The sequence below is a fragment of the Chinchilla lanigera genome, unplaced genomic scaffold (assembly GCF_000276665.1).
Source record: "Chinchilla lanigera isolate Chin_1 unplaced genomic scaffold, ChiLan1.0 scaffold00013, whole genome shotgun sequence".
Taxonomy (NCBI): Eukaryota; Metazoa; Chordata; class Mammalia; order Rodentia; family Chinchillidae; genus Chinchilla; species Chinchilla lanigera.
Window position 1 is genome coordinate 26,073,864 of NW_004955414.1, and position 23,921 is coordinate 26,097,784.

General features: G+C 50.4%; 1 protein-coding gene across 2 annotated transcripts in view; it reads left to right on the forward strand.

The window, feature by feature from the left end:
* Ampd3 (adenosine monophosphate deaminase 3) overlaps positions 1-23,921 on the forward strand; it is a 43,257-nt gene that overhangs the window by 672 nt on the left and 18,664 nt on the right. The window contains exons 1-5 of one of the 2 annotated variants that reach the window (XM_005380278.2): positions 3,633-3,899; positions 8,364-8,586; positions 17,464-17,668; positions 20,093-20,255; positions 22,657-22,876. In XM_005380278.2, the coding sequence (XP_005380335.1) occupies positions 8,366-8,586; positions 17,464-17,668; positions 20,093-20,255; positions 22,657-22,876 (809 nt within the window). In that variant the 5' untranslated portion in view covers positions 3,633-3,899; positions 8,364-8,365. Of the gene's footprint in view, positions 1-3,632; positions 3,900-8,363; positions 8,587-17,463; positions 17,669-20,092; positions 20,256-22,656; positions 22,877-23,921 lie in introns of those variants that run through there. The other variant, XM_005380277.2, reaches the window with a different exon arrangement.

Below are 23,921 nucleotides of genomic sequence, written 5' to 3' on the forward strand. Positions count from 1 at the left end.
CTCCCTGCGCCCGCCCCGCACTGCCCCGGCCCGCGGCATGGCCCTGTCCTCGCACCCGGCAAGTGCGGGCGGCGCCACACCGCTGACCTTGGGCCCTCGCCCGGTGGCGGGAGCCGGAGTCCTGGGTGCAGCAGTCAAGACAGCTCGCAGCCTCCGACCTCAGAGAGGTGGGCGCGCCGTCCTCGCCCCTGCCCCAGCTCGTGTGCTCCTGCCCCTGCCTCCTGGTGGCCTGGGCTCTGTGGCCTCAGGTGAGCCCCCAGCATCCCAATTTCCTGGGGGCCTAAAGTAGATTCTCAAGATGTAGGGAAATCAAGGGAGCTGGGGCGTGCTATCTCTGAAGTGCTTGGAGTTGGTGGGTGCTGAGGGATGTGGACAGCTGAGGGGACTTCACCTAGAGGCCTGGGATGGACAGGATGATGGGGTGATAGGCCTTTTGAAGCCTCTTTGCTTCTCTGGACAAGGCAGGTGTGCAGCCTTGTGTGCCAGCAGTCTGTGTTCTGCCCTTGAACTTCCTGGTAGCTGCTTTGCCAGCAGAGCTGCGAATGGCTGGGCTAGTCTGCCAGAGGCCTATGTTGTGACTTTTGAGAGGCCTGGAATAGAGCGGCTCGACAGGAGAGTGTCCTGTCCCAGAACTGCAGGTGCCTGGAAGTTTTTTGATGACAAATGAGCAAAGGAGCTGAGTGAGAACTGACACCTTTAGGAGGGAGTTCAGCATAGTCCTGAGCCCTTGCTGGCTGTCTCCATGGATGGAGTGACCAACAATTGGCCATCTTCAGAGAAAAGCTGACCTTAGCTGGAACCTTGGAGGACAAATTCCTCCCCTGGCTGAGAAAGGTCAGTGCAGAGTGATAGGGGAGCCACTGAGCCAGCAGACAGACAAGGTCTCTGTGAGCTCCTGCCTCTTGAAGTGTTGATAGTGGGTTTGTGGTAATTGTCTACGCCCTGGCTGCAACTCTGAAGCGCCTGACTTGCCCTGAAGGTAATGGCAGGACACTGGTCTCTCTAGGAATAATGATTTTGTGTTTTGCTGGGAGACCCTTTGACCTCTCAGGCCCATCCTTAGCTCTGTCTGGGTTCTTCTGAGATCCCAGGTAATTGATGAGTCCTAGCACTACATTAAGTGCTTTGAGAGATGAGGTTTGTTTTTGTTGCCCTTGCATTTGTGGGATTGCTCTTCACATGGCTCCAAAATCAATCCCAGGTCTTAATAATGTCATGGGAAAGTAAAAAGTAGTCATAGGGTTAAGCAGGGAGGTAGTATTTTTCTCCTAAACCAACTCATTGGCCATCCTGGCTTTTCTATCAAGTATATTAATTTCTTATTTTTTCAACTTGCTGGCTATATATCTAGGGAAAGAAACAATGGCTTTTGTCTTTTGGTGTATAGTATGAGGAACTAACTAGGACAAAGGTAGGTAGACTCCCGGCTGGAATCCTGGCTGTGCAGTCACCAACAAGTAGTAGAGAGGACAAGACTGTTTCTCTTTCTGATCTGGCTTCAGGTTTAACATTGGCTTTCTTCTTCCTGCAGCCATGGAGGAATTTGGGAGAGTATGAGGTCCAGGATAGTGCTAGATAAGTACTGTTGAATGAAAGGATTCTGTGTCTAGTAGAAACTTCATGCTCATTTTCTAAATTGAACTGTCTTCTATCTGGTGTAATAATAATGACAAAGATAATGACGTTGACAGACAATTTGTACGCAACATATACTCTGGCTCAGCATGATGACGCACGCCTGTAATCCTAGCACTTGGGAGCCTGAGGCAGGAGGATCACCAGGAATTTGAGGCAGCCTGGGCTACATAGTGAATTCAAGGCCAACCTGAACTACATAGTGAGACCCTGTCTCAAAAATAAATAAAACGATCAAACTCCAAACTGAACCAAATCAAACCAAACCAAACTAAACCAAACCAAACCAAAAGGAAACAAAAGTAATACCTTAAAGCATTACTCTGATCCTTGTACAGTCAACCCATTTTATGTATGCTATCTAATTTGTCATAGCAACCCATGAGGTTGGTATTTTTATTACCTCTTTTTAAAATAGAGACAAACTGAGCCATAAAGGTTTAGTAACTTGCCCAAGGTCATGCAACTAAGTGGTAAAACAGGATTCAAACCCCTGTAAACTGGCTTGAGTCTGTTCTTTACCATATGCTGTACTGATTCTTGAGATTGCCATAGGTGGATCCTTTACTTAGCTCGCTCATTCATTTGTTGTTTTATGCAATCATTTATGCAACAAATACATGTTGCATACCTGGCATATAACAGGTATGCAGATATAATCATGAATGAGACAAGCAAGGTCTGTTATGAGCTGATATTTAGCAGGTAAAGTCCCTTTGCCCAGCTCCTTGTATGAGTCACAAACGTATCTCAGAAATGAGAAGGAAAACAGACCCCTATAAGCCCGTACCTTGCATTTGGAGAGGAGAGTGGTATCTTTCCTAGTGAGACTAATTTGATTCCAGCCTTTCCTGTCCTTAAAGGGCACTTAAGCGATAGCAATAAATGCAAGCTGATCTCCTAGGCAGGAGATGCAAGCTCTGGGTCTGTTGTCAGGGGTGGTACTGATGTTCCTTCAATAGAAAAGTAAGGCTTTGAGCTTAGGGGTCAGCGCTGGTCCACCTATGGCAATCATTTAGACCACAAGGAACAGCAACAAGTTAGGCTCAAGGTGGAATCATGCAGCGCTTATCCTACTGAGACAGAGCTGTACTTTGCTCCCATATTGCCTCTGTTTAGAAGGTGTTCTATCCCTTTGGTTCCAGAAAGACCCCTGGCCATTGCTCCAGTCTGTGTTATCTGAGCAGCGCTACTGCTCATTGCTGTGTGGACCTGGTGGAGTCGGCCTCACAACCATAGCTGGGTGCCAGAAGGCTGCTTTCTCTAGGTCAGAAAGTGAAGACTCAGGTGAAGGTGTTTTCTAACCGTGTTTCCATGCCATAGGATATTAATAAGTGTTTTTACCTGTGGCAGCAGTGGGTCAAATAAGTGTGCCGGGTTAAACAAAGTGAAGCAGCTTTCTTTACTGCAGGTATTCTTGGGTGTTGAATTTGCTTGTAGAAGTGGTGCATGAATCCTGTAAGGGATTACAGAATATAGTCTTTTTCAGGCCTTCTGCTGTTCAGGATCTCATGGAAGGTGCAGAATAAAATTACCTGAGCGCATTGACTTCAGGTTTTCCTGTTCCCATTATACCTTGCCCCCAGACCTTCCTCTTCCCCAAACACCAGCAGAAGAAATCATTTGCCCCCTCCTCCCTTCTGGTAGAAAAATACTAAGGGCTTGGATTTTTTTTTCTCATGCTGTCAGCCCGTTTAGTTATTTTGTGAACACATATTACCCTCCTAGGTTACTTGTAGCCTGCTGATCTACTCTGTATGAAACAGCTGGGAGGACAGGTGGTGGTAATCTGTGGGTAGCCAGTGCTCAGCAGCAGCCCGAGGATCATGTGTCAGCCTTGTAATCCTGCTCTGTGCTCACTGGAGTTACCATGTGTGCTCAGGAGGGCACAACCTCTCCATTGGACATTAGGAGGTGACTCAGGTCCAAGTCAGGGCTACAGCTAGCCCTCCTCGCAGACAGCTGACCCATTCTTTCTGGGCTCTTCTCCCCAGGATTTCAACAGCATCACAGAAATAGCTATTTTGCTCATGGTTATTTCCCAGACCCAAACGATTTGTTGAAGTCAGGACAAGGTTGCATGTCTCTTCTGAGTCCGTCCCTTCTCCTAAAAGGCAGATGAAAAGGCACAGAGCTTTGCACTTGTGAGGCTGTTTTCATCCATCCAGCTTGGCTTCCTCGGGTCACTTGAGGCAGGCTCCACCTTCCCCAGGAGAGCGGCAGAGGCTGCGCAGAGCTGGAGGCCTACGTGAGCACGAGCGGCAGTAAGAAGGGGAGGGGATGGGTGGGCTCGGGTAGGCCAGCTGCTCCCTGCTTCTTTCCTCTGTGTGTGTGTGTGTGTGTGTGTGTGTGTCGTGGAGTGGAGCTTGTCTTGGGTCATCTGTGATATGCTGCTTCTTACAGGGAAGAAAGGAAGAGTGGGAGGGGGCTGCCAGCCTCTCATCCCTGCGACCCCTTCTGTTTGCTGCCTCTGCGCCAGGGCCGTCCCCTCTCTCTGAGACTCTGTCCTTCCCCGGGCAAGGAGGACAGGGTTCATGGTCCTTCCTTCTTTAGAGGGGGAGGGGAGGAGTGGCTGGTATGGACAGCTGGGCTCTGAGTTCCCAGCCCAGGCCTGGAATGCCCTCAGGGAGGTTTGCGGTTTGGGAGCTCTTCTGAAAGGAGGCAAGGCAGGCTGTGCTATAGACAAATCCCCTTGGTGGGATGAGTCCAGTGGCCAGGTGAGGCCTGAAGTGGGCTTCAGGATGGAAGTCCCAAAGGTGATGTTATCACTGCTTTCAGGTGTCTGGCCTTGGAGGGAGCTGGTGGCTTATCTCTTGTGGTTGCCCAGGATAGCTGAGGGCAGCAACTGCGTTAGTTTTCTCTGATGAGGGCTTGGAGCAAGGCCAGGACACTGCCTTTGGGTCATCACAGACATTTTGCCTTGGATATCCAGCTTTACCTGGGGGCTTTAGGATATTGGAAATTTTCCACTTGCCTTTTGTATTCAGGGAAGAATTTCCAGCCCAGACTTTTCCTGCTCACAGATATGCAAAGCAGAGACCTCCCACTCTAGCTGCGGGCCCCTGCTAGGTGCTCTTATATGGACTCAGCTCAGCGTCCAGGCAGCACATAGCACTTGGTGAAGTGCTTGCCTGCATAGCATCCTCAGAAGCAACCATGGAGTCTCCAGAGTCAGACTCAGGTCTGTGTTGTGGGTTCTGTTGACCAGCATCTGGCGAGAGCAGGAAACAGCTTGATTTATGTGTAGGAGGGGATCTTGGTGGTGGTGCACTTCTTCTTTGGAGAGGACGCAGTGCCATGCAGACGTTGTGTGTTAGAATTGGCAGCAGTACAGAGCTTTCTAACTGACATTTCTTCATGCTCATTGCAGGGTGTTGTATGTCACAGCAAGATAAGCTGTACTGCTAACTGACTGATGCTGGTGAATTCACAGTTAAGCCTCCTAAGCCTGCTGGCTTCAGCTGACAAATGGTTGCAAGGCAGATGTGATCAGGCAACAGGAGCTGAATTCTGCCTGGGCATCTGCAGAATGAGCTGGCTGTGGGAGGCCTGGCTGGTCTGAGAGGGGAGACAAGCTCTGGAGAGCAGGGGTGGGCAAGTGGGGGCTGTCTGCTGGGATGTCCAGAAGACAGCAGACATGTGGCTGGCTGCAAGGCCTACCTGGGTTGCCTTCAGTCCGTATTGCAGTACAGCATCTCCCTGACAATTGAGCATAGGCCTTGTTTTACTAGCAACAAGTTGTGACTTCTCACGGGCTTAGTTTGAGAAAAATTGATTTAAGCTTCTTATGCTGAAGAAGAAGGGGGAAGATCTTTTATAGAAAGATACATCCTGAGAAAGTATGTTTGGTTGACTTGAGCAAACTAAAAATGCTTTTGAGACGGAGATGGTGGGCTGTTGGGTAAGGACCTCAGACAAGAAGGACTGTACCAAAGGCTCACTCTGGAGGGGCCGCATGAGATGTGTCTGGGTCAGGCTGTGTGTTTGTGGGAGGGGAAGGTGGTGGGCCACTTCTGCACAGGGTAGGAGCTGTGGCAGAGATGGGTGTCACTGGCTCACCACCCTTTGGGCTGGCCTCCTGTGTGGTCAGGTGGAAGAGGGCCCTAACTGCCAACATGGTGAACCTATGGCATACACTGTTCGTTATCATTGAAAGCTCTGAAATTTTTGCCATCACTGTGCTAGAATAAGCAGTTTAAATTGTTTTTATTATTTTTCTTTTCATAAGGTCTTAAATCTATCTATTTTCTTCCTCTGTATTTGTTTAAGAGGTAATGTTATAACAGCATTAATTATCAAAATAAGACACCCTCACATACGGACATCCCTGCCATCTGGTCACTTTGAGTGTGTCTGTCTGGTCCATAAGTATAAGCATCTTCATATGCTGTAATCAAAGTGAGGGTACAGTTTTGTGTATCAAGTTTTTTTATTTACTGTTCTTTCACAAGATTTTAAAAATGTGATTGTTCCATCTTTATAACTATAAAGCTGGCTGCTGAACAGGTTTTTTTCCCCAAGTGGGTACACTCTGAAATGTCTAATTTGGACATTTTAAAGTTCTTTTTGTAATGAGCGTGATAAACCTCTTTGTGCTTTTTCCTTCTTTAAGATGCTTTCTTAATGGAATTTCTAGAAGGGGGACTGCTTGGTCAAACAGTGTGGCTCTTTCTGGCATTTGTTGCCTTTTTTTTTTTTTTTTTTGCCCGGCCTTGTTTGGCATCTACCTCTGAGATGTGATGTGAAGCCTTGGGATGCCTCCTTTGACCCTTGGACTTGGAGTTAGGGGATGGGCTCCAGCTCTGTCTGGCCTGACTGAGCCTGGTGTTTTGTGCTATACCAGCTTTCTCTCCCCTTCTTCTTGGAGCCTCCACACCCACGGTCCCTGGCTTCCCCTTCTCTCTGCCATCAGGACTTGAAATCTCCTCTGTCAGCTCTGATCCTCTGCCTCTTCCAGGCTGGGCCTCTGCTCTCTTGGGTCTGCTCCCTGGACCAGCCCAGATCAGCCCAGCTGCTTGCTGAGGTGGCCCCGCTCACTTGCTCCCTCCCACTCAGTTCCCGTGGGGCCAGACACCCAGGACAGGCAGGGCGGAGTGTGGAAGGGAGAGGAAATTGGTTTTGGAGTTAAGGCGCTCCTGGACACGCCTCTGAATGCCCGTTACCAGCCTGCTTTCCTCCTTCCTGTGTGTGATGAATTAGCCCCACATGCTGCAGAGAAAACCAGAGGAGCAGGCTGCCCCAGGCACCGGAAACCTTCCTGAGACCTAGGATTACGCTGCTTAGAACTGAACAGCTTTAGAGACCACTTAATCCCATCCTTTAATCTCTCAGATGACAACATGGTGAGGCCAGAAAATGACTGTGTCCAGGTAGCCAGTGAGCCCCCTCTCCTGTAATTGCTTCCTTTCCCTCCAGGCTGGGCAGGTCTTGCTTGTCTGGCAACAAAACCACTTGTCTCTTAAACCAGCCTTCAAGAAATTGTGGCACTAGGTATGCAGGGAACTCCCTTTCTGTTCAAATCTTAGCAAAGGCAGTGGCAGTATCCCCCATTGCACAAATGTTGTGGTAAGTGTTGCGCTATGCCGAGGAGCATGGGGAAGCCCTGTCCTATACTCAGAGGGACACAGAACAATAGCACAGGGTTGTGGTTAAGGGCGCAGATGCAGGAACTGGGTGTCTGGGTTCAGATTCCAGAGTAGAGTTTCAGGGGCAAAAGGGACAGGGGGAGGAAGACCCAGAACAGTCCAGGCCTCTGCCAATTGTTTCAAGTGTGACCCTGGGCAGATCTGCTTTCTATACCTTCATTTTCTCAACTGTAAAATAGGAATAGTAAGACTGACTGAGTTAATATGTACAAAATGATGAAGTGTTTGGCAGAAAGAAAGAAAAAAAAAATATATATATATATATATATATATATATATTTGAAAAGAAAGAAGGCAAACACGAAAAGAAGGAAGAAAAGAGAGAAGCTAAGACAGAGAGGAAGAAACGATGATTAGAAAAGCCTCCAGTATGCAGAGATGTAGACAGGAAGTGAATTTTCCCCTGGGTAAAGAGTGCCCCTGTTCAAATCCTTTGTTGTATTTGTTCTGTCTTATTAAAGGGTTCTTGGGGGGCTTGGGGCCCTGTGGAACTGTGTGGTAGCGGATTCTTTCAGCAAAAGGCCTTGTTCTGGGCCTTGTTTCAGCAAAAGGCCCAGGATGCAGCTTTGGATTTCCCAGGGCTGTTGTGGTCTTGTGGGCCCTTAAGCTCCCTGTGCATCCCAGAAGCTTTGGTCTTCTCTCCCGGAAGAGAGGGAGCAAGGTTGGCTAGTGGTGCAGCCCTAACAGCCTCCTCGCAGTCTGGAGCAGGGAGGGTTCTCACTTCTCTCCTGCCCTCTCTCAATCTTGGAAGTGAAGTCTGGAGCACAAGGCTGCTGTGTGCTGTCAATTCCCCAAGGTCAGGAAAACGGAATGGCTCAGGTCGAAGAACAGTTCATTCTTTGACTCCTGAACAGTCGCTTTCTCATGAAATGCGAGTGGTCCTCTGCGCTTCACACCCAATTACTTACAGAGCTAATTTTGAAACTTGGCCTGCTGGGTCTGTTCTGGGAATTCCTGAGTGGAAGCTGAGCCAAAGCCCAGGTGGGGCTGGGCCAGGCTGCAGTGCCGCCTGCTCTCCATTCCGGGGGCCCTCGGGCATCCAGGAAGCACCACGGCTGATGCTTGCTCTTTCTTTGCTACCAGAGATGCCGCGCCAGTTCCCCAAGCTGAACATCTCGGAGGTGGACGAGCAAGTCCGGCTTCTGGCTGAGAAGGTGTTTGCTAAAGTGCTGAGAGAAGAAGACAGCAAAGATGCCCTGTCTCTCTTCACCGTCCCCGAGGACTGTCCCATCGGGCAGAAGGAAGCCAAGGAGAGGGAGCTGCAGAAGGAGCTGGAGGAGCAGAAGTCTGTGGCGACCGTGAAAAGGTTTGTCCCTCGGCTTTCATGTAGACAGAGTTGTGCGTCCTGAGATGGGGCGCTCAGGGAGCCGGCGTGTCCCTGGGCTGCGGTGATTTCTTGACCAAGACCACTTCATTCACCACTTGCTTATTTACAGAAGTCTTGATGCCTAGGTTTGGTTGAAAAGATAAGCTACTCTCTCCCTGCTGCAGTTTTATTTGCATACAGAAACGCATGCCATTTCCAAATGGCATTTCCCTTTTCTTTGTGGAAATTAGAGGGTTTTTTCAAAAAAAATCAGTTATATTTCTTTTTATCCCTTGACAGCCATTTGCATTGTCAGTTAACATTTCTTTTCATTGCTTGGCACCCGTGAGCATAATTAGTTAGCATTTTTTTCTACTTGGAAATTTGAGGATTTTTTTGGGAAACACGTTTTATTCCTTTTCATCACTTGCTACTTGTTTGCATTATTAACATTTCTTTTCATTACTTGGCACTTGTTTGCATTATTCGTTAACATTCCTTTTGGGAAATTTGAGGAAACACCAGTTTTATTTCTTTTCATCGCTTAATACTGGTTGTTAGTTATTAGTTAACTATTGCCAGGTGCTGTGCTAGGACTACAGATGTAACAGTTTGCAGTGCAGCACAGTTCCTGCCCTGTGGAACTTACAGTGGGTTTATACAATGATGAAGATATGGGACAAACTAATAAAAGAATTACAAGTTGTGGTAAGTTCTGTATCAACTCGGGTCTTGCTAGAAAAACAGAAACCTGAGTATTGGCGATAGGATTTTAGTGCAAGGAATTGGTTATGCAGGTTGTAAAGCTGAGAAGCCAAACAGGGACGAAAGAGGCAGACTAGAGGATGGGGCACAGTCGGGGCCAGCAGCACCCTGGCTGGGGAGGATAAAGAGGTGGTGTGGCTGGATCCCAGGACAGGGTCACCCCGGCAACCACGGTAGCCTTTCCAATGGAAAATGGTGGCCAAGAGGAGAGGCAGCCGCTAAGAGGTGTCGGCTCTGAGGGAGGGACAGTTTTGCTGATCCTTCAAGGTTGTAAAGGTTTAGCTAGCTGTGTGCACAGGCGGTGGCCTCCTCACAGGGAGGTAAGTCAGCCGGGGCAGAGGCCCCCGGGAATCTTCAAGGAGGCCTGTTGGTGAGAGGTTGGAGGGAGCTGGGCCATGCCCTGCAGCTGGAGGAGAGGCGAGGCCCTTTCAGACTGGCCTTGTGCACCCTGATAAGGAGTTTGGGGCTCAGTCTGTGGCAGGGCAAGTCCTTATCCCTTCACAACTTTCACCTGGGAGAACAGAATTAAAGAGGAAAAAACCTTTAGGAAGCCTCTAGTGTAGCCACGTGGGGTCACCGCCTGCCCAGCGCACGGCAGACCTCAAAAGTTGGTGTCCTGTAACTCTGAGCCTCTCTAAGACCCAGTCAGTGATCAGGTCCCTGCCAAGGCCCTCCTCATTGTTGAAGGGAGTCCTTTCCTTTCTCGGTAGTGTGGGATTTCAGGCTTTCCTTCAGTGGCTTTGGAAAGAAGCGACAAGCTGACTGCTGGCAAAAAGGCAGGAACGGAGCCTTGCCATCTGTAAAACTCTTGTTGCCTTCTTCAGAGGGAGGAGGCCACGCGCCACCGCCAGCTCTTGAGTGCCAGCCTTGTGCTGGCTGAAGTGGGTGGCTCAGCCCCAGGGCTGTGCTCGTCTCTGGAAGGAAGAGCGTGGATGTTGGGACCCTTGGCCATACCTCTTGGACTGGAAAAGAAGGGCTGGCTTCAAGACCGGCATGCTCAGTGGGGCTTTCGGTGTGTGATGAATTGAGCATTTTGGACACTACATAATGAGAGGAGAAGGAACCCTGGTATTTTTTATTAGTGGGACCAATAAGGGTCTGAGGCCAGTTTCCATTACAGGGTGACCCTGGGCTTGACATCTGCAGTTATCAATGCCCAGGCAAAGAGCAAAATGGAACTTTATTACTCACAGTCCAAATGGTACTGTGTGGTATCTAGAAATTCCTCTGCAGTCTCCTCCCCAGAAATTTGTCCTGTCCTTTCCTGTTAGGCCGTGGGATTTGGGTTTGCATCTCTCTGCCCCATCTGACTATATAGCTCCTTGAGGACTGTGTCTGGCTCGTGCTGTCTCCCCGGCATCCAGCCTAGGCTTTAGCCGTGGTGATGGGCAGTGGTTGTGTGGTAGAGGAAAGACATCCTGCCTTCCTGCTTTCCCCATGTCAGGGACCACAGTGTTCCACCACTCACGTGCATGCTGTGGGACCTTGGGCAAATTAGCAAACCTCTCTGGGCCCTAGCTTCCTCATCTGCAGAATGGGGATGATAAAATAGCTACCATCACGAGACATTGTGAGGAAATAAGGAATTAACATGTGTAAAAGGCTTAGGACATGCCCGAGTCACAGTAAGCCATGTAAATGTCAACTCTCCAGCCTCTGGCTGCTGAGTAGTAGCAGCTACTGCCATGGAATTCTTGGTGTGGGCTATGTACTAGGCTGTGTAGTTTGCGTTCTTCTTTTGTCCCCGCATTAAGCTCATGAGTAGATATTCTTAGAATCTTGGATTTTCAGATTAGGAAATTAAAGCTCAGGGAAACTGGATTAACTTGCACAAAGACAGGTAGTGACAGAACAGGGACTGGAACCCACGTCTTTTGAATCTAGCTCTACATCTTAACCGGGAAACAGTCACATTTTTTTGGGGGGTGGAGCCTCTGGCTTCTTGGTGTCAGACACCAGAATGGCACTACTGCTTGTCTTGGTTACTTTTTTCTCGCTGCTGGGACAAAATACCTGACGCCCAAAATGAAGGAAGGAAAGGTTTATTTCGCTTACAGTTTGTGGAAGTTTCAGTCCGTACTTGGCAAATTATAAGGCACAGTGGCACATGGCAAAGAGCTGCAGCTCAGGACGGCAGAACACAGCTAAACTGCAAGCACACACCAGGGCGGAATGGGGGAGGAATGCCCCAAGCAGCTTCTTCCTCTCCCTTACATATGCAAACTATCCACCCCAGGGCGGGTGTAGCTCTCACACCCACAATCATTCAACTCTAATAGCCTGCCCCATGTCCGCATGAGGCATTGGGGGGACACACAGATATAAACCATAACACTGCTCTTCCCCAGATTGTAACTGCTGGCTTCTGAGTGAGCCACAGTGCCACATGTACCCACTGGCTTCCTCTCGGAAAGACAGCTGATTTCCTCGACTACCTACTCGACATCCCAGTGTCCCCTGAGATTATGCACACACAAATTTGTCTTGAATTTCACTGCTTACTGGAGGTGTCTGTATGCAAATCTTCAGATGCTAACATTTTCCTGGAGGACACATTCTCCCCAGCTCTATCTTCTATCCCTCCTTTGGCATTCTGGATATAAATGGCAACATGGAAACTTCAGGCCAGGAACCCACAGAGGTAGAACCAGCTGTAGGTCTCCAGATATGCAGTTCGTAGGTTTTTTGTGTGTGTTTCAAGCTATGATGTAAGTTGGGGCTTCTAGGTTGGAAAAAGTCCCCCTATGCCCTGGCTTCTCTGAATATCCATGTGCCTGGAGAAGGCTTTCTTTACAATAATTTACTTTTTCTCTCCCCTGTATATAAAAAAAATCAAATCCAAACAAAGCATTTGCCATGATTTTAAGTCTGATATAAAAGCGTGAGTGAGAGTCTTGGCAGTAAAAGAGTTTCTCACAAAACGAAGTTGAGTTGTGAGCAGAAAAGATGGGTAGCTGGCATACAGTTTTGTCGTCCAGGATTTCCAGCTCTGGGAGCCAGACTGGCTTCACATGGAGCCCTTGAGGTACTGGGGACTGACTCGGGCTGCTCAGAGAAGCACTCACTTTGTAGGCCAGGCCCAGACTGGGAGCCTGCAGGGCTGCTTGTCACAGGCCTCTCTGTCTTAGGAAGATGACATTGGCCAGGTCTCTGCTGGGGTTCAGGATGGGTCAGGCAGAGGAAGGATGCGCTGTTAGGAGGTGAAGTGAGAACCAGAAAACCCTGATGGTGCCCAGAGCCCTGCTTTATCCCCAGTGAGTCTCCTCTGCACAGCCTCACCAGAGCTCGCCCACCCCATAAATGTAGGCGTGGGAACATAGCCAGAAGCGAGGGCAGCACGAAAAATTTCTGAACAATCAAAATGCACCTTAGGGCTCTTCTAGCTCTCCTATTTCTTCTTGCTCCTCTTCATTTTCTTCTTCTATACCTTTATTGAAATATAATTCATATGCCATACCATCCACCCATTGAAAGTGTGAAATGCCATGAATTTTAGTATATTTACAGAGTTGTGCAACAGTGATCACAATCGGTTTTGGAACACTGTCATAGCCCCTGAAGGAAACCCTCAGGGGCAGGAGCGGGCAGGTGACAAGGAGAGCTAAAGGGGAGGTGGATGATGGGGCTGTCTTTATACCTGAAGGGTTTCAAGATGCACCAAAGTTCCATCTACCCAGCCTGGCCACTGGTCACCTGGCTGTGCCCACAGAGGAAGGTTTACACGCCCCTCCCCATGCCCCGCATGCAGCTTGTGCTGCATCTCCTCTCCAGAGATGGCGCCTCTCATCCTGATTGATTGTACAGCAGGTGCCTGCTCTTCAGCTCTTGCCTTCCTCAGACCAGGGGTCCCAGTTCCACATGGATCAATGCAGTGGCCACGTAAGCAGCAGGGACAGATGAGCTGGGAAAGTGGGGAACGCCCCACTTTGTGACATTCAGAGTCACACTGTTAACAAACCAGGTGCTGCTGATGGCGCTGCTGATGGTGCTGCCTGCAGCCTCTACAGTAGTAGTTCCTATTCAGAGGTGCGGGGACTGCTGGTACAGTCCCATTGTGCTTGAGGGAGGGCGTCAGGCAAGCCTCTCCGTTCCCTTGTGTCCCTCTCATCCTCTGTCCCTGCTGTTCTGCTTCTCCCACTCCCAATCAGGACTAGGTGTCACCTCTGGGATCCCAAACTATGCCTACCACACCGACCACATCGTGTGTGAACACTCTGTGGAATAGTTTGAGTCCATCTCTGCCCACACTGCCTGCCCCTAGAGTACAGCTATATTTAATCTACCTGTTTTCCCCCAGGGCCTGGCCCATGGTGGTTTGTGGAATAACTAACCGTGCACCTCTGAAAGCCTGGTGCCTCTCCCTGCTTGGCCATTCCCTGGACAGACGCATGGTAATGGACTTTGGAAGGAAGATAATGCTGCTCTGTAGAAAGAAGAGCAAGGGTGGCTCCCACCAAGAGCTCTGCATCTTAGCTTCCGTGTATGAATCGGGTGTTAGGGGAAGGTGATGCCTGGTTTCCAGGCTCTGAGGAGGGCAGGGAGTGGGCAGGCTAGGAACGGAGACAAGAGCCATGGAGCAGGTAGGGGCAATGGAGAGGTGCTGGGAGAGAAGAGGCTGTAGTAACTGCCCATGTGACAGATCACCTCCTTGTTTTGGGGACCATATCAGCGAGAAAGTCCCCATGGCCCAGAAGGAGCAGCCATCCAGGGGATGACGAAACTGTTCCATGCGCAGGCCCTCAGACCTGGCCTACGGCTGGTGTCCTCACAGCCCCACACCCTGCCAGGTCCCACTTCTGCCAAGCGGCTGCCTGCCTCTGGTGTGTGGTTGGAGGAAGGAGGGGGCGGGCCAGCTGTGGCAGGCCGAACTGGCTAACCCAGTGCCCTGGCCTCGCCCGAGGTGCGACAGGTGGGACTGTGGACTGGCAGTTCTGGGCCCGTCATGAGGAAGTGCTTTCTAACAGTGGCAACAGATCAGGTTTTATTCAGCTCTGGGTTTGTTTGTGTGTTTAGCTCCGGCCTGGCCCAGAGCAGGAATTTGGTAAGTGTCTACTGAATACATGATTGAATGCTGCTGTCCTGTTCAGGAATATAGAGGACTCTGTGTCCCCACAAGTATCCAAACAAAGGCTGCTCTCAAGAGAGGGTTTTAGTACACAGACTCTACGTTTCTATAATTCACATAAAGCTTGTGGCAACTTCCCTTGTGTCCTTCTCTTTCACTGTGACTGCTGTGGGGCTTCAGATAGCCTCGAGGGGGAAAGAGGGACACGCTTGCAGGTTTCACATACACACGCACTGTGCACACATACACTCAGCCCCATTGTCCACCTCTGTAGTGTGTCTGTAGTAGCGTGGATACTAGATACAGGCTTATGGTCGGCAGGATGGTTTAAATGCCCCCAGTTGAAAATGGCCCTCTTGAGCCTCCAGATGCTGTAAATGCGAGCTGTCACTCCTGCAGCTGTGTTCTGTAACGTGGCTGGTTGAACTGAAGATAGGGAGGTTATTGGGCACTGGTGGTGGCTGGGCTTGCCACATGAGCCCTTGAAAACCGGAAGTTTTCTCAGAGTGAGAGTAGAGGGGGATGTTAGAGAGATTCAAGGCTAGCTGTGAAGATGAGGCCTATGTGCAAGGATCAGAGTGCCACCTATAGGAGCTGAGGAGACCCCTGTGCCACAGCCAGCAAAGAACTGGAGAGCTCAGTCCTATAGCCGCATGCAACTGTGTTCTGCCAAGCGCCTGAATGAGCTTGAAAATGCATTATTTCCCAGAGGCCTCAGTCAGGAACACAATGTGGCCAACGTGGTGATTTTGGCCTTTTGATACGCTGAGCATAAAGCCAACTAAGCCCTGCCAGTGTTCTCACCTACACAACGGTGACCTCACAGATGGGTGTTTTCAGTCACCAAGTTTGTGGCAATTTGTTATGCAGTGGTAGAAAAAAGCCTTTCCAATGTTTGGGGCTACAGACTCATTGGTTAGCTTCTGGTGGTTCTGAGCTCCTCGTCATAGTGAGCTGGTAGTTTTTAAACCTTGCTCTGTGTCTGCAAGTCTGAGTGCCCAGCCTTTGACTGTTTGTGTGTGACAGTCTAGAACTCACCTGAAGACCAAGGCTGGAGCCCTGATGGATATGTGCAAGAAGGAGAATTCTCTGGGCATCAGCTGGCAGGTATTGTCTCCTTCAGGGGATGGAATAATACACAAGAGAAGCCTGCTAAACCTTATGTACCTTCCAGCTATTTAGTTGTGGTTATTTTTTTTTATCAAAAAATAACCTATCTTACCTTGGAAGCTACTCACCTTAGAAGTCACCTGTCGCTTCTCCTTGGTAGGACCAGAGTTCAGGCCACATGGGCAGAGGCATGCGGTGATGAAGTTGGCCTTGAAATAAAAACTAACTGACAGGCATGAGAGTGACACAGAAGCCAGAGTCCCAGGGGACCCTGCTGAGCCTGTCAGTGTGAGAAGAAGCCCAAAGCAATGGCTCTTCCTCTAGATATGAATGTCCAAAAGATGCCCGAGGGAGAACCTCATTGCTGAGTAATGATGGGCTGGCAGGAGTTAGCATCATTCTTGCAGCAGGATGCACCTCAGCTGCATGGGATGGAGGGCAGATTGGGGATGGCCAGGGCTGGGGCTCTTGGAGTCCACAATGTTTCCTGAAGTGGCCTATGGTGCCTATTATGTAAGGCCAGGGGGGCAAAGACAGAGCTCCAGGAAAGGGCCACACTACCTCTCAGGTATATGTAGCCCCGTCTCAAAGTGGTTATAGCACAAGTCCTCATCATAGGCAGGTAAGAACTTGAAGACCACAGCACACAGTGGGTGAATAAATAGGGGAGCTCAGCTATGGTCTCGGAAAATTTGACAGTGAGGAGACCTGAGAAAGGGTCAGCAGGAAGAGAGCAGCTCCTGGGTGGGCTCTGAGGCCCATTTGGGGTCTGAGTGATTTCTACACACCCTGTGTCACTCTTGTCTGGAGAAGAGGAGGGATTGATGGGTTTTGGTCACCACTGTCACTGAGTCCTTTGCTAGTGGCTGTAGGCCCTGGTTATGCTGCAGTAAATACCCAGGAAGTTGCTGGACCTTGTGGCACAAGGTGGGGCAGGTGGTCTGCTGGTTTCTGGCATTGGACACCATGAGGTGGCAGCGCAAGGACCTGGATTCCACCGGCAGCAGAAAGAGACATGGGAGGCAGGTGCTTATGGCCTCGCCCCAGTGCTGAGTAATTTCCTTCCTGGAGATTCTAGGACTTGGAGTGACATTAAGTGAAACATTACTGTTCTATTAACAAGAAAAGTGAAGTCACCACAAATCACCCTTGCAAATATGCATGAGCTTGCTGTGTTTTAAACCAACCTTGTGCCCAAGAGTGAATGAATCATCTTTGGTGTCAGGGTGGTGAGTCCCAGTGTCCTGACCTGGGTTCGATGCTGATCAACCCCTGTCCTGTAACAGAGATACAGTTCTGTCCCCACTGCAGAGCTGCTGCCAGGATGGCAAATGTCAGGCTTGAGGAGGGAGTAGCAGGGGTGATGGTGGGGGCTGGGGGAGCAGCCACCCTGCTGTGTGACTTCTGCAAGCCCCTTTCCATCTCGGGTCCCCTGACTCCTATTTAGCAAGCAAGGAGGTTGGACTAATTAATCATCTTTGGCTCCTCTGCTTCTAATCCCCCATATTTCAAATCCTGTGAAAGACTGAACAGTGTTTGCTGAGACTGTTCATATGCCAGGTAATGTGAAGCTAGCGTGCTGGCCTGGTTGACTTGATGTCACCCTCTTATCCCTGTCCTGTGGTGCTAGAGTCCTTGTGGTGTGGTCTGCGTCTGTCTGTCTCTGGTGCTTGCCTACTCTGACGTCACTTGTGCCATGCACACACAGCCCACAGTAGCTGGTGGTGACCACAGAGCTGGGGGTCTGGAGGACTGTGCCGTGTCACATGCAGAGACGTGTGTAAGGAAGGCCTAGCTAATTAGGAAGTGATGGTCAGACCAGCAGCAGTGATTAATCCTAGCAAAAGTTCTCCTGCCATGTAATCCATAAAGGCTGTTTACCACTCATCCCAATCGGCTGCTGATGTCTCCCACTTTTCCTTGTCCTTGGCTCTTAGAAAGACAAGTTTCAAGATGATCCGGTCCCAGTCCTTGTCCCTGAAAATGCCGACGCAGCAAGACTGGAAGGGTCCCCCGTCGGCCAGCCCGGTCATGTCTCCCTTGACCCCTGTGCTCTGTGGAGCCACCTCCCAGCCCCTACCTGCACCCTCTGCCATGCCCGAGTACCAGCGGGTCATCATCAGCGGAGATTACTGTGCTGGGGTAAGGTGATGTGAGAGTGTTGAATGTGCCTTGGATGCCGAGGCCAGGGGCCTCTGGTCATGTCCGCCCTGAAATCTGGCTCAGCCTGTGGGTGTCCGGGAGGTGGTGGAGAGGAGGCACAGGACACTGAAGAGGAGGGAACTAGCAGGGTGGTGGTGGTAGAGTGTCTAGGGGACAACCCTTTTCTTGTCAGAGGCCAACAGCTGCAGAGTGTCACACTGTCCTCTGTCTCTGCCAGCCCATTGAGAAGGGTGCCAGCTTGGGCCCTTGGTGCTCCCAGCAGTCTAATGGGTTCAGAGTCATGGGGCTGACTGGTTAGTACAAAATCAGCTCTTGTTGAGGTAGCTTCGGGTCAGTATCTTTAAATACAGGCTAGATCCTCTCAACCAGGAAGACATGGTTTTGATTGGAAAGCGAACAGCCCCCACCACAGTCCATTTAGAGAGAATACCACATTAATCTGCAAAGAACTTCCTTGTTCTTCTGCACGAGTGCACGGTATTTCACCTTGTGGATGTGCCATGACTTATGCCAAGTTCCTGTGGATGGGCATTGAGGTGTTCTGAAGATCAGCACCCTGGTCAAGCCTCGATATTCACCTCTAGGTGGAATGCTGGGAAGGGAGAGCTGAGGTGGACTGAGGTGGGCTGAGTGTACATGGAATGACAGGACGTGGGCCTGAACAGTTACTTCTTCCTGCCAGCCTGGCACATGGAGGGAAAGGAGCCCCTGACCCAGGCAGCTGGTGGGAAGTAAGCTAACTTTGCAGATCTCCCTGGCACCACAGGGTCTGCCACCAGCCAGGGGCCCTGGAGCACCTATAGCATGACTGCTGGCTCTTGCTCCCCGGGGATCCTGAGCACCCTCTCTGATAGCCCTACCCTGAGCCTGAGCCTCTTGTCACACTGCATCCATTGATCCTTCAGAGAAGGCAGTTGGCTTTGTTGTGAGCAGGGGCGTCATTTTGTCAAAGATGGTTGCGTCTGCGTACCCATTCATGCCACTTTCAGAGGCCTTCCCATGGGGGCACAAAGTGGAATTAACTACCCTTGCGGAGACATTGGAGGCAAGAAAGAGAAGCTTTCAGCTTTACAGCAAGCAAAAAGTTCATGGATGGGAATGATAAATACACACCGAGGCCTGCAGCCTCCTCCCTCTGAGGCCAGAGAAGAGGGTAGATTTCTAGCTGTATCTGTGATGATTAACTTCTCTGCACTTGTAAGACATCTGAAAGGACTGTGAAAATGTGAATATTGTTAGCTCTGGAAGGTAGATGCTGGTGTCTGTTAATTACCTTCAGTACTTGTCTATAACATTTCAAAACTAAACATGATGATATTATCAAGACAGAAGAGGAAATTCCCAGCCCTCCCTACTCTGTGCTCCCCCAGTATCTTGCACCTCCCTCTCTGTGTCACGTCTCGTCCTGCCTGTCTGTTTATCTCCCCAAGCTCATGCAGATTTCTGTGATGCTCATCCTTGCTGAACCACTATGGTCAATGAGCCCATTGGAAGGTGGGCATATGTCCATTCATCTTTGGACACAAGGCAGCCCTGGGAAAGCAGAACATTCTTGGGCTTTGGGACCCAATCAGATCAGAGCCTGAGTTTGACTTTGTGACTTTCTGCCAAGTGACTGATCCTTTATGTGCTTCAGTTTCTCCACTTTTAAAATGGATTGTGGTACGGAGTGAAATGAGAGGGTTCATATGGGAAGGTCTTGTATATAACACATGACCATGAGGCGTGTTTGTCAGCCAGGGATTGAGGAAGCATGCGGACAGGCAAGCAGAAGTTGTTTTTTTTTTTTTTTTATTTACTTATTTGTTTGTGCAGCAGGCTTGTGATTTAATCAACAGCAGGGGTTAGGGGCAGTCTCTGGATGTGCAGGCCTGAATTTCTGCCTCTCTCCCAGCAATCCTGACTCTTTTCTTGGGTCTGCTATACTGGTGATTTCTTAGGACTCTCAGGCCTCAGCAGCTAGCTGTTCCCAGTGAAACCTTTTACCACAGTGAAAGCACACAGAGCAGACCAGAAAAGGAGAAAGGCACAGAGGGTGAGGTCTGGAGTCATCTAGTGCAGCTGCCAAGGGCCCTGTTCTGTCAGCATCCGGTTGTGACCAAGTGCTGCCTGCCAGGGAAGCTCATTAGAGATGCAGCATCCGGGGCCTTTACTGGGTGTGTCATACGTTGTATAGCACATCTCCAGATTCCAGCCTCCTAGAAGGAACTCAGGTGTCCAGCATAAACCATATTGCTGGCATGAACACTTTAGACACAGTGAGCCATTCTTGGTCAGGGTGGGAATCTTGCCAACATTCAGGTTCCCAGGTGCTAGCTAAGGGCCAGGCTTACAAGCAGATCCTTCTAGCATGGTCATCCAGGACTGCTGTGTAAATCCTTTCTGTTCACTTCCCTTCTGCAGATTGCTGTGGAGGACTACGAGCAGGCTGCCAAGAGTCTGGCCAAGGCCCTGCTGATCCGGGAGAAGTATGCACGGCTCGCCTACCACCGCTTTCCACGGACCACAGCCCAGTACCTGGGTCATGGGCCAGCTAATGCTGCACTCCCAGATGAGGGTCTCCCAGGTATGGAGCTCTGGCTGCGACTGGGGTCCTAAGTATGGGCTTGGCCCAACTGTTGTGGGGATGTTTTGTTGGCCGAATGTGTTTCCCCCAGTGGTGTTTTTAGGTATGTGGCTCTCTGTTGGCTTCTCCTACATTGAGGTTTGCTGATTCCCCCAGGGTTGGTTTTATGTGCAGTCTATGCCCAGCTGCGTGCGATGAGCTGTACAAATTAGGAGAGCGAGAGGAAAGACAGTCTCTGATCATGGGTGCCTCTCAGGGAGGTAGAAAATCTCACGTGGGGTATTTAAAACAACACAATCTAACAATAAATGCTGAATTGGTGGGAGGATGGGCTCCAGTGAGAGTAGGTAAAGAAGGCGTGTTCCCCAGGCAGCAGAAATGGGGTCTGGAGTCAAACACACCTGCATTCATACCCAGGGCCTGCCAATTTCTTGGACCTTGGGCAAGATAAATATTTCTCTAAATCTCAGTTTTTCAACCTATGTAATGGAAGATTAACAATTGCGGTCTCCTGGGGCAGGGTAGATGAGGGGAGTCACGCAGGCAAAGGTGTGTGGAGTGTTTAGCGCGGCTCTGGCCTGTGGAGTGTGTTCAGTAAATGGCAGCTGCCCCTTGGCTGCAGAGTTGAGGGAGGGGGCGCTGAGAGAGGGCAGGGCGGCTTCCTGGTGGAGTCCGTTTGTCCTGTGAAGGACTGAGGAGCAGGGGAGGAAGAGTTACGCCATACAAATGAGGACAAAGGGAATTCTCACTCTTGAAAGCTGGTGCGGCAGGCAGATAAGGGCCTGGAGGTCTGCATCACAGTCCAGGACCCTGGCTGTCCTTTGACCTGTGGTGGTACCAGGTTGTCCCTGTCTCTGGCTCCCATGCAGCTCTAGGTCCTACGTGTTGAGTATTCTGTTGCCACCTGGGGCCCTGGACAAATTCAGCCTTTCTGGGTCCATTTCCCTCTCTGTCTTGATTGCTTCCATTTTGACAAGGATGGACAAGAATGATGACCAAATGTCAGCTTTATACAGACCAAGGACTCGCGTCCTGCCTTCTGTGTGGTGAAGCAGAGCAGCAAGTGTGTGCAGCCTGCGGCATCACCTGGGCCTGTGCAGACACCTGCACCTTGCAGCCCACGGGTGCAGGGTATGGACCTCTGAGCTGGCCTGTGGCTGTGCCTGATGGGGGCCATCACATCTCTTCTGGGTACTGATGGAGGATGCCAGGCAGGGAGCCACCCGGGCTGGCTGCTGGGCTGCTGGGCCTTTATGGTGCTGTTTCATCTGCAGTGCTGAAATTCTGTAATGTTGAATCCTTGGCCAGAGGCAGAGCTCAGTCAAGAGCCATTATGCAAATAATAAGAATGTAGGTGCTCCTCAACTCACGCTGGAGTTCTCCGGATAAACCCACCCTCTGCTAAAAATGCATTTATTATCCCTCACCTACCTTAAATGGGCTCAGAGCACTTTAGCCAAAAGTTGGGTAAGATCATCTAACATAAAGCCTATTTGGCAATAAAGTGCTAATACCTCATGTGATTTATTGAACACTGCACTGAAAATGAAAAACAAAGTGGTTATATGGGTATACTTTTTCACAGTCATAAAGCAGGAAAATCTTAAGTTGAACGGTTGTAAGTTGGGGACTGTCTATAATAGAGTGCTGGGCATTGCTTTTGCAGGCCTCACAAAAGCCTGTGAAAGTAGGGGGTGCTTTCGTTAGAGGAAGAGATAGGATCAGAGAGGTAGAGGAGCTTGTTCAGAGTCTCATACCTGGGAAACAGAAGGCATTTTCTGTCTCCTGTGGGATGGTGGGATGGCTTAGCCCACAGCTGTGGGGACAACAGCTCTGACCTTCGCATTCCTGTATGTGGGAGACAAGCTCCTACCCCATCTCCATTGGGGATGGGTGTCTTCTTCATCTAGCTTTTTAGCTGCCACAGGCTCAGGAAGATGTGGGGAGATAGGGACAGTTATTCCCCCTGGGCAGTCCCAGTGCTGTCTGTTCTATTAGCAGAAGACACAGCTGCCCTTTTTGACATTCCTGGGGGCCCTGAAGACCAAAGAAGTGGAAGCCTGTTCCAGCTGAACCAAAAAGAATTGCTGAGGTGCCAGCTGGGTGCTAGGGACTGTTTCAAGAGCACAGCAGAAACCAGTCACTCTCTGCAGGCAGAGTCTACTCTGTCTGAGTAGAGAAGATCTGTAATATCCAAGATAAGAAGTACAACGATTTTGTACAAGGGTAAATGCTAAGGAGACAAAATAAAGCAGTGAAGGGGCCATTCAATGTCAGGGCAGGTGAGTGGTTGGGTTTTACATAGAGCAGCCCGGGCAGGCTCCCCCAGAAGGCAGCTTCTGAGCCCTTGTGGGTTCACAAGGTCAGGAGTGCTTGGCCATCATTCCATCCTGTTTTGCAGACTTCTGCCCTCCCCCATGGCCCCAGGAAGACCCTTATTGCCTGGACGATGCACCTCCCAACCTGAACTACCTGGTCTGCATGCAGGGGGGCATCCTGTTTGTGTACGATAACAAGGAGATGCTGGAGCGCCAGGAGCCCCACAGCCTGCCCTACCCTGACCTGGAGACCTACACGGTGGACATGAGCCACATCCTGGCCCTCATCACCGATGGCCCCACGTAAGCCAGCTTTCCCCACCTCTCCTTGCCATTAGCTGGGTGCTATTTTATAGGGGAGACCTGCTGGCTTTTGCTGCATGCAAACCATCCTGGAAGAACATGGTTGCCCTGCTCTCTGCTTTGTGAGTTTCTACAACAATTTTCCTTCATGGGCTGGCATATTCTTAGAGTTGTTACTGCCTGTCCCTTCTGCATGTGTATGTGTGAAGCTTCTGTTTGTTGGTGGCTGCCTGTGCACCTTCAAACAGCTATCACCCCTCTCCCCAGGCAGTGCCACAGCCTTGCAGAGACCTGCCAGTCAGGGCTGACAGGGGACGGCTGTACATGGTACGGGAGTGACGCAGACTGTGGCTTTAGATCCTGGGTTTCCATGTTTCTGGAGAGCAGCATGCAGGGAGCCTGGGTTGCTTTGGGTCATGGCCCCCTGATGCTCACAGCGGGGCTCGAGCAGCTCTTCCTGCACTCGGCCTCTCGCTTCCTGGTGGGCACCTGGGCTAATCAGCAATGCAAGTTCAGTAATCTGTACACAGAGCCTCAGCGCGGCTGTGCTGAGAGCAGGAGCTGGGAGGGCAAGGCTGCTGTCACGCCGAGGACCTTCTCTTCTTGCTGCTGCCTTTCTGTTGTGCTAAGAATGACGTGATGCGGGTTCCCCAGGGAGGAGAGTAGGTGCGGAATGGATGGACATCTTGGCTCTTGGCCCTCCCTGATCCAAGGGCAGAACTGAGACCTGGGGTGGGGTGTGGGCAGTTTCTGGGAGGCCCCCCTCTGCCAGATGTGTGAGCAGTGACTGTCCTGTCTGGGAGGTTGTCAGGGAGAGACTGTCCTGGGAAAGAGGCTGGCTAACACGACCTTTACGCTCCCTGCCCTCTCTGCGACTCCCCTACACTGACCCTGGGGCAGTTGCTGGGTTGCAGCTGTTCTTCATGGGAGCCTAGGTGACTGGATGCCAAAGCAGCTGCTGTTTGTTTTGAGGTCATGATGAAGCAGGGTGACATGAATCGAGGTTGAAGGTTGCATGTGGCTATGGACCCAGGCACCTGAGTTG